This window comes from Pan paniscus, chromosome 23, assembly GCF_029289425.2.
Source record: "Pan paniscus chromosome 23, NHGRI_mPanPan1-v2.0_pri, whole genome shotgun sequence".
In the NCBI taxonomy this organism is placed as follows: domain Eukaryota; kingdom Metazoa; phylum Chordata; class Mammalia; order Primates; family Hominidae; genus Pan; species Pan paniscus.
The window spans coordinates 55,003,838-55,014,264 of record NC_085927.1 but is presented as its reverse complement, the minus strand read 5'-3'; the positions used below and the strand labels follow the sequence as shown (position 1 = coordinate 55,014,264).

The 10,427-nt window shown below is 43.5% G+C and overlaps 1 protein-coding gene across 4 annotated transcripts in view; it reads right to left on the bottom strand.

Annotated features, from left to right (window-relative positions):
- Positions 1-2,139: 2,139 nt before the first annotated feature.
- NUP50 (nucleoporin 50) overlaps positions 2,140-10,427 on the bottom strand; it is a 29,559-nt gene continuing 21,271 nt past the window's right edge. For all 4 annotated transcript variants that reach the window (XM_034949110.3, XM_008964797.6, XM_055105647.2 and 1 more), the window contains 3 exons: positions 8,780-8,861; positions 6,613-6,731; positions 2,140-5,678 (listed from right to left, as the gene is read on the bottom strand). In XM_034949110.3, coding sequence (XP_034805001.1) covers positions 5,476-5,678; positions 6,613-6,731; positions 8,780-8,861 — 404 coding nt within the window. In that variant the 3' untranslated portion in view covers positions 2,140-5,475. The remainder of the gene's footprint in view (positions 5,679-6,612; positions 6,732-8,779; positions 8,862-10,427) is intronic.

Genomic DNA, 10,427 nt, shown 5'->3' with positions numbered 1-10,427 from the left:
AGGTTACGTCCAAAGGCTGGCATAGTTGCTGGCAACGCTGATCACTACTGCCATTTCTTCCCGGCGTGTGCAAGGGGTATTTCACGGGCCATCTTTGGAGTCATCGGGAGTGCATGTGCCAGCGGTTCCCAAATGTGAGCATGCCTCAGGATCACCTAATGCACGCTCTAACCCAACGTTCAAACCCAGAAGACTGGTGAGGAAAATCCTTTGGATCAGTGATGATGGCTGCACCACTGTGAGTATACTAAAAGCCACTGAATCATGTACTTTAAAGGGGTGCAGTTTATATGAATTCTACCTCAATTTTAAAAAATGGGCTCCAACCTGAGGCGCTGATTCAGTAGCCTAGTTGGGTCCCATGGGTTAGCCTTTTGTTGGGGGGTGGATGGGCACGGACAGCGTCTTGCTGTCACCCAGATTGGAGTACAGTGGCGCAACCACGGCTTACTACAGCCTGGATCTCCTGGGCTTAAGCGATTCCTTCCACCACCATGCCCAGCTAATTAAAAAAAAATTTTTTTTTTTTTTTCCTAGAGACAGGGTCTTGCTGTGTTGCCCAGGCTGGTCTCTAACTCTGGGCTCAGCAATCTTCCCACCTCAGCCTCCCAAAGTGCTGCAATTACAGGCGTGAGCTACCTTGCCCAGCCGGGTTTGATTTTTTTTGGTTTTTTGAGATAGGGTCTTGCTTTGTCACCCAGGCTGGAGTGCAATGGCATGATCACTGCTCACTCCCTGGAGCCTCCACCTCCTGGGATCAAACCATCCTCCCACCTCAGCCTCCCAAGTAGCTGGGACTACAGGTGCATGCCATCATGCCTGGCTACATTTTGTATTCTTTGTAGAGCCAGGGTTTTTGCTATGTTGCATGTTGGGGACCAGCCTCAACACCACCCGTAGGGTACCCGAAGTCTGGTGGCGACAAAGGATTGAGAAGAGACAGGTTAAGAGTGAAGGTGGGAGCCAGGGGGCCAGTTGCAAAATGTGGAGGCTGCAAAAGGCTCAGAGCTCTGGTCTCCACACTATTGAGTCCAATCACAGATTTAAGCAGATGTTCGGGGCGAAACAGTGAAAGGGCGGCGGTGCGTCACAGGCATCATCTACGGCAACAGCGGTTTCAATGAACCTCCTCTGTGCTGCTCAGCGTATCTTTATCGGAGAGTAGCTGGTGGGAGCGGGCTTAACTCGGAGCCTGCACGTCTGTCCACATTCCAGTGTTTCAAAGGAGTGTCTCTCTCCTTGAACACAGTGTTTACAGATAAGAGAGCAGGTCTCACTCTGAGCATGGGAACATGATGGCAATTAGGAGTCTCTCCTCCTCAGAGACCTCTTGTGGCTTTCCACAACTTAGTGTCCTGTATTTTTATGGCCAGTTTATACAGGCACCCCACAAGCCCTTTTCCCAACAGTTGCACAGGCTGGTCTCAACCTCCTGGGCTCAAGCGGTCCACCCACCTCGGCCTCCCAAAGTGTTAGGATTACAGGCGTGGGCCACTGGGCCCGGCCGGGCTTGCATTTCCATCAGCTTCTTCTGTGTCAGTCCCAGGACCACTCTGAGAACCCAGGTTCTAGCCCGGCCATGCAGCTGAGTATCTAAACAGGGCTGCTGCGGCTTAGGTGCAATCTTCCTCTTCAGATGACATTCTCTTAGTGTCATTTAGTTTCTATTAGATGTTAACGGTTCAGGAAAATACTTTGATGGATAACTTAAATCTTTGCAATATTATTTTTTTAAACCAGAAAATACCCCTTTTAAACCAAATAAATGCTGAGTAACGTAGGAAAGGTTAAAAAATAAGTCTCAAAGGTTTGCTCTGAGGACTAACCAAGGTAATACATATAAAGCACCTAGCCAATGCTTTGCACACTAGCCCATTAAGGATCAATTGTTCCCATTCCAATCTGTTAAGATTTTAATCCAACAGAAACCCTTGGTCTGAATGGTTTAAAAGTAGTCTCGTCCCCCAGCAAGGAGTCTGATAATAAACTGGTCTCTCACTCACCTCCAAGCTGACATTCCTGTTGTTCAAGGAAGTTTCTGGTTGCAGCTTCTGCATTGATTCTTCTTCCTCAGGTCTGTCTGACTTGTATTAATGCCAAGTGCATCACAGAGGAACATAAGACTGTCACACACTGGGATTTTGTTTACTTTTCATTTATTCACATTTCATGGATTGTTACACTTCCTCGATGGGAGCATTCAAAAACTAATACAAGCTGAGATTATATTGTCTGACAATTCAAGTATTTTAGTTTTAGAAAACAATTTCCTATTTAAAGTAAAAAGCAAACAATTTATCCATCTGATTGCTAAGAAGTTTTACATCTCCATTACAATTGTGTCTGCATCAAACGGAGAGTCCTTTGTCCTCAGTATGATTGTTACTGGTTGAGAACATACAGTGACCTGTGTTCTGAGTGCCTGATTGGAAAAGACCTCCCTGTCATCTGCCATACTACGGGACAAATCAGTATCTACTCAAATTCCCACTTCCAGAATGAGAGGACTCATCAGGGGTTTAGCAGTTTGCAAAGCCTTCAAAATGTATCGTGCTTGAATTTTGATTCTTCTGAAATAGAATAACTGACAAATGCTCAAAAAACAAACTTGTTTAACTTTTACTGAAAAGGCTCTCAGTGAAAACTTGTTTTGAACTCTACTAGTAAGGTAGAATATTAGTTTTTCTTCCCTTCCACACCAGAAAAGGTAGTTTTTTCTTTTTTTTGGCATGCAGCATATATAAAATGGGATCTAGAATTGAAATTGTAAAACAGAATAATCCTCTTAAAGAAAATCAGCCTATGAACAGTCAGACTTGTCCTTCCATGGAAAACATAATCTAAACTTCTTTAAAAACTGGCCATATTTTTTCAGTCTGTAATTCGAATAATGAAGATGGCATAACAGATTTTTTTGCTTACTAGGAATACGCAAAAGGATGAGATGGATACACAGGTTTGAAAAAAAAAAAAAAAGGCCACTGGGATATTTAGTATTTGTCCAGATGCAAAACAATTTCAAAATAACAAAATACACACCTTGCTTTAGGCCACGTATATGATACACTTCATAGATTCTCAAACAAAAGATGAAAATTTCAGTCCACATTAAACATTTTAAAACATAACTTCTAATATTTTGTTAAAAATAAGTCAAACTAAACGCATAAATCAGAATTACCTGTTAACATAGTGGGGAAAGTAGGTAAGCCCTCCGGGGGCCCCGTGCCCCAAGTAAAAGACAAGGAGCTAAATTTTACAATGAAATCCACGTATACTCAGGCTCTTTACATTAATAATCAAAGTGGAGACCAACCAGTTCCCTAAAGCATAAAAGAGTGATTTTAAGAAAATATCACATTTTGAGTTACGGTATATTCATCACATTTTTCCCTGTAATTTTCACTTTAACAGTGATAGTCTTAGCAGCAAAAATTTGCTGGGAATGTTAGGAAAAAAAGAAGCCACACATACCTACTAATTTAAAAATATATAAACTATTTTTTACAGAAGGGCAGGTTTAAAAGAAAATCCAATCATGATCTTTTCATGCCATTTTTTTGTAAACTTTCCATACACACGCAGACGCTAACAAAGTACTGTGTCATATACACTGAAGTGTCCTAAAGATGCCTGTGAGCTGCTGATTCCAGCTGGTACCAGGGAAGCATGTGTGGCTAAGTTGCAACAAACTTAAATTTGTTCCCCTTAGTTCTTCATCTTTTGAAAAGTTGAATTAACGTCAATCAGGCAGGGCTGGTATCAACAGCATCAACCACGTGCTTACTGTGAATCACCCGCAACAGAACCCCACGTGCATTCTCCATTCTAAAAAGTCAGGGTAAAAATAATGGCCACTTCCTCCCTAGGTGCCTACTATCCCTATGTCTAACAGCATCTGTAACAGGACAAGCTCACCTCTCTCTACACGGATCCATCCAAAGCCACACACTAGGCCAAATTCTCCCAGTGGAATCAAAACACCGGAAGTAGAGCAAGAACCTCATGCCAACATTGGCCCAATCACACCTCAGTGACTTAGGAGTTCATCATATTTGATCATAAAATTGCTCCCGGCGTCAATCACCTTACACCTAAAGACTGTAGTTTTAAAAAGCCACTGTACTGTCCACAATTATTCTGACCACTCTTTTCTAAATGAGAATGCGCTACGCACTGAAGATGAGAACACACACGTGTGAGCCCTTGGGCCCTGGCCCTGAGCCTGTACACAGGATCAGCTGGTACTAGTCTCAAATGATTCGTGAGGAATCAAAGTGGAAATTTAAACATTCAATTCTGTGTATCATTCATGTGCCCAGAGTCTTCAAAGAATGCTCGTGTTAGTTACCTGACGGCTCTGGAGAAGTGACAGGGATATTCGTGTGCATAACCCTGGCTCCCTTCCAGACAGACATATGGAATCTTACTCTTAAAAAAGTAATTTCAGATATCAAATGTATAATATACTGCTGTCTAAAGTTAAAGGCAAAATTTACACACGATTTTCTCTTCCATGACCTTATTACACGTTTCCTAGTGAATTCACATGGCTCGTGTGTCAAAGCTCCCAGGCACGTCACTTGGTCACAGTTTCCATGTGCGTGGGGTTGATCATGGTACAAATGCCTATGCGCATCTTCTTTTTCTTGGATGGTCTCATTTGACTTTCATTTCGTAAGGGCTCACTCTCCATGGCGTAGATGATAAGCTACCACATTTGTGCTTTTAAACCCATTCCTGGCAATCCCCCTTTATCTTCATTTTGTCTTTAGGGGGATAAAGAAGTAACACTACCTCATGAATAGAAACTACAAAGCCAAAAAACTCCTTCACAAGCTGTTCATTTCTTTTTAGAATGAAAATGCAGGTCCTGAATTCTCGTGAAGCAGCCCACAGGGTTACAGGCCAATGATTCGAACGCTGAGGTGAACACTTAGTACTCGCATTTGAGCTTCAAAAGAAAAATAAAGCAGAGGACAAACGCCTGTCACAGCGTGGCAGCCCGGTTCATTTGGTAACAGAACAAGTCTCACACGTCGGCTGAGCCCACCGGAGAGAAGCACACAGGCCAGCTTCCTTCTGAACACAGCCGGGCACCTGTTCAAAAGCCTCTCTGGTGGTGGCGGTGGACCCCAAAACCCACGGGTTGGAAGAGCCTTTGGGAAAGCAAATTGATACCCTGATTGCAGTCCTTGAAGAAATCACTTAGGGTTAGTTTAATAAACGAACATTAAAAAATCTTCCAAAAATTGCATTCAAATGTATTTTACACTTTAGGCAGTTCTTAAGAAGGGAGAGTGCGGTTTCTTGACACTTAACATTTAAAGGTTTTATTGGCCACATTAATCTTCCTCACAAAAGTTTTAAGTTATCTATAAGTTCTTAGAATGTCAAAGAAGAGAAGAAAAACTGACTAAGGGGCGGTGGAAGAAGCAGCAACTTGGCAATAATTCTGCAGCCGACTTCGCGTGTTCAGGCATCCTTTTTCTCCAGTAAAATTTTGTGCAACTCGTCTGCATCCTCGCTGGTTTTTACCCGAATCAACATGGTGACTGGCATGGTGGCATTCTTCTCGTCAATTGGTGGATTTGGAACACAGACGATAAGAACGTTATTCTTCCCTGTTCGTGTACATGGCATATTGGGTGGAATCAGAACGTTCAGCAATATGTTGCCTGCATTCAAACAAACAAAACCCATCAAAATTATAGAAGCTATAGCTCCACCAAAGGAGTCTGTAATATGCTAAACATTAAACGCTGAAATAACTTAATAGATCTAACACGGGGAGCCAACAGGAACAGCACAAAATCAGGACTGGTTCCCTGAGAACTGGGAGGCCTCGGGGAGGACTTGCCCTCACTGTGAGGAGTGGCCTTCCGTCCTCCCTCCAGCCCGGGTCTCTGCACCCACACAGCGTTTCTCTCAGAGCCAGCAGCCTCGCTCAGAACCTTCAGCCCTCTCAACACTGTCCGTTTTTGCACTGAAGGAAGAACACGGTGGCACAACCCAGTGTCTTCACTGCGCCACACGGACAAAGGACACCTCTGTCACAGAGGCCGGCACAGCTCCCTGGGCAAAAGTGACACGACCATAATGTTATTACTCACTAGTCAAGCCCACGGGAAAGAAAAACACCTCCCTTGATTTTCTGCAACACAGCCCCCTGTTCTCTACCACTACTGCCCGCTCCACCGCAGGCCTGCCCCGTCTTCCTCCTCCTTCGGGCACTAGGATCCTTGCAGTGGACTCTTTTCAGGTTAAAACTGAGGATGGACAGCGATCAGTTAGTGATTACTTGCTATATAAAAAGGATTCCTTTAAAAGGTTAATTTCCCTTGGGTGTTCATTAAATGGTCTAATCTCTAGCTTCTTAGTCACATTTCTAACACAAAGGAAAATGAAAAATCATTTTGTTTACAGCTTCTAACACGTTTATGTTTCCTTACACGCTATTATCCTGGGACTCAAAACTATAAGTAAATACAGGATGAATTTGGCCTGAATGCACTCTGTTTAAAAACATATTAATAACCTTGAGTCAGCAGAGTAAAGGCTTTTATATACTATGTGATGATGATTTTGTGCCAACTGAAAAAAGGTACCCACCTAAATTGGTGTCTGCCCGCACCAAAAGCTGTGTCTTCTGATTTGCTGTAGGTTTTAAATGCAGAGTACCTATGCCTTTCTCTTTAAACTCATTGTCTTTCTTGTAAAACAGTTTACACCTATGGAGAAAAATAATAGGTACCATCAAGCATTCAAGGACTAATCAAGTCACACAGTTTTCTAACAACCACTCTTCACACTTCTGTGGAAAATCTCTATTAAATGAGTACAGGAAGCTTCAGGATAAATCTTTAATTGATCCAAATAGAGCCTGAGCAAAAACCAGAATAAGAAAATCTGCTTAGAGATTTTAAAACTCCTCCCCATTTTTTCAAATTAAACAGTGGGCCCCATGAAACTTTTCATAACACTTTCTGAAACTGTGTTCTCAAGTCAGTCAAAATCAGGGCTCAACACCCCCCCTCCCCACCCCCGCCGTTCTGCTCCTTTGGCCCTGAGCTCAAGATCGCTGATCTGGTCCTCTAAAGACAGGCACAAATAAAGGACAAAGACCCTGTCCTATCTCGCCCACCTCTCCCTCCTTTTTTTTTTTTTTTTGTGGCCTATTTCTTATTTTAAAAATTCTCCTCGACCAGGTGCGGTGGCTCACGCCTGTAATCCCAGCACTTTGGGAGGCCGAGGCAGGCAGATCATGAGGTCAGAAGATTGAGACCATCCTGGCTAACACAGTGAAACCCCGTCTCTACTAATAATACAAAAAATTAGCTGAGCGTGGTGGCAGGCACCTGTAGTCCCAGCTACTCGGGAGGCTGAGGCAGGAGAATGGCATGAACCTGGGAGGCGGAGCTTGCAGTGAGCCGAGATTGCACCACTGCACTCCAGCCTGGGTGACAGACTCCGTCTCAAAAAAAAAAAAACAACAAAAAACCTCAAGGCTCCTTCAGTTTTTGATTGCACAACATTTTGAAATAAATTTGGAAAACATTCTTGGGTAGGGTCTAACTAATAACAAAGTAATCAAATATCTTCCCAGCCTCCTGTGCTATGCATCTCCTGAGGTTATTAATACAAAACCATGGCTCATTTATTGATTTATGTATTTCTTTTGAGACAGAGTCTTACTCTGTGGCCCAGGCTGGAGTGCAGTGGCATGATCTTGGCTCACTGCAACCTCTGCTTCTCAGGGTTCAAGCAATTCTCATGCCTCAGACTCCCAAACAGCTGGGATTACAGGCGTGCGCCACCACATTCGGCTAATTTTCATATTTTTAGTAGAGACAGGATTTCACCATGTTGGCCAGGTTTGTCTGGAACTCCTGACCTCAGGTGATCTGCCTGTCTCAGCCTCCCAAAGTGCTGGGATTACAGGCATGAGCCACCATGCCTGGCCTCATTTGATTCTAATTAAAAAAAAAAAAATCTTAAAGTTGGGTCACTCCTTTATGTCATGTGAGTAATGAAATTTAAACACAGAAGAAATTGTTGGCCTCTTTTAAAAGTTCTTGAAACTAACACCTGGGAATCCCACAGGATGTGGTGACCTGTTCATGGAAAACTGCTGGCTCATTATTCGGAAATTTTTGCATTACAAAAACACATCTTTGAAAGCTTCTGAAATGGCACAAATGTTTTTTCAGCAAATATCTTTGTAAAAACTAATCTCATTTAATTGAAAGGAAGATGAAAGTTTTTATAGGTCCTAAACAGGAAGGGACGGTTACTGTGCTTAACTTTTTGACTATGAGAAAATCCAGAAAGGCCAACCAAGTCTCCAGGAAGGGATGAGAGATGCCTTCTGAGGCCAAACCTGGTATCACTGACTGACTCTGCGATTTCTTTGTTGGGGAGGAGGAAGGGGAGGGAGAAAGACACAGGGAGAGAAGACGGGATGGGATGGGATGGGATGGGATGGAATGCGATGGGATGGGATGGGATGGGATGGGGTTGGGAAGATCATGGACGATCCTGTCTCTAAAGCACTTTAAAAGAGCTAAAGTGACAGAAAAGAGTGAGACCTGCCCACCAGGACATTTCTAGAACTGGATTTTTGAATAAACTGGCCAAGAATTCTTTCCCGTTCCACTTGAGAGCAGGCAAAGCTTGACCCCGAGACTGGAAGCTCAGTCGAGTGCCGTGAGGACATTCTCCAGCCTGGAGCCACCATGCCTGCAAAACACATGCGCCAGCAGGTTGTGGGGATTCTTACTTTTTGGAGTAAAAAGCATCTTCTTCTTTTACTTCGGTAACTACTACTTTGGGTGGCTCATCATTCTCTTCTTCATCTCCACCTTTTATAAAAATGACAATAATTCAGTAAGATTCCAATCCAGAGCTTAAAGAAGTGAGTGAAGTTTTGTTACGTAACACCCTAAACCTCCACCAGAGCACTCCATGTAAACTGACAGACTAAAATGCACACTTAATGGGGGGGGGGGGGATGCCAGAAGGGAGTACCTGCAGGATTTTAACTATTTTGTGAAAAATAAGAATCCTTTTTAATGGGAACATACCTCTTAATTCTAAAATAACTTCCAATATATAGAAAACCTTAAAATGGAAAAATCTCCATGCTTATGACAGAAAAAAAATCAACACTCTATATTCAAATTACCCACTGGAAAATTACATCTCGGATGAGTTTTTAACACCTTCACCCCTGAATATTCCTGTGACTATATCTACAAGTATCAGTAATAGCCAAAGATAGAAAAATACTTTTTTTTTTTTTTTTTAACAGGGGACAAGTTGTCAGAGAAATCATTCCAAAGCCCCAGTGTAAGTAATTTAAGCTTTGTCTGAATTGCCACATGGGTCACTGCTCTGGTACCAAAGGTATCCCCACTAACGGGGTCTCCCAAACACGGGAGACCTAGGCCTTTATTTAAACAAGACACTATTTAAACACATGTATTAGGCTGTGTACAGTGGCTCACGCCTGTAATCCCAGCACGCTGCAGGGCCAAGGCAGGAAGATCGCTTGAGCCCAGGAGTTCGACACCAGTCTGGTCAACATGGTGAGACGCCCCCCATCTCTACAAAAAATAAAAAAGTTAACCAGGTGTGGCGGTACGTGCCTGTGGACCCAGCTACTTGGCAGACTGAAGTGGGAGGATTGCTTCACCCCAGGAGGTAGAGGCTGTAGTGAGCTATGACTGTGTCACTGCACTACTAGCCTGGGTGACAGAACGAGACCGTCTCAAAAAAATAAAAAAACCCACATATATAAAAGGATCCTCTTAAAGAGAACGGCAGTTGCATAAAAACTCACCAGAAAGCAATTCTAAGAAAAACTGTGATGCTCAGATGATTAGGTCACACGACTGTCCGTCTTATCACTCCAATCTCCCCAGTCTTCTGATGCTTAAACTGTGATAACCAAGGGACAAGGAACAGGCGCTCACTGAGGGGCGTCCTGCCTCCACTGGGACTCGATTCAAATCCCCAGTGCCTGCCTCAGGAAAGACTCCCCATTTGTTTTATTTATGGGAGGCAGAGAAGAAAGAAAAGGGGAGACCCTTATTTCACCCTGTGCCCAGAGGGCCCATGCCTGAGGATATACTTGAAAGCAGGGCAAGGCAAAACAGTAATGGAAGTCTAGCCTCCTGCTAGAAAACCGTAATATTTCAGAGGCAAATTGGCAAATGCAGTTTTCTTCCTCAAGGATCAGTATGTTCGTATGTCTAAGAAGTACACTTTTTCTTTTATTGAGGCAAGGTCTGTGCTGCCCAGGCTGGAGTGCAGTGATGCAACCACGGCTCACGGCAACCTTGAACTTCTGAGCTCGAGATACTCCCACCTCAGCCTCTAGAGTAGCTGTGATTACAGGCGCCCACCACCTGGCCTGGCTAATTTTT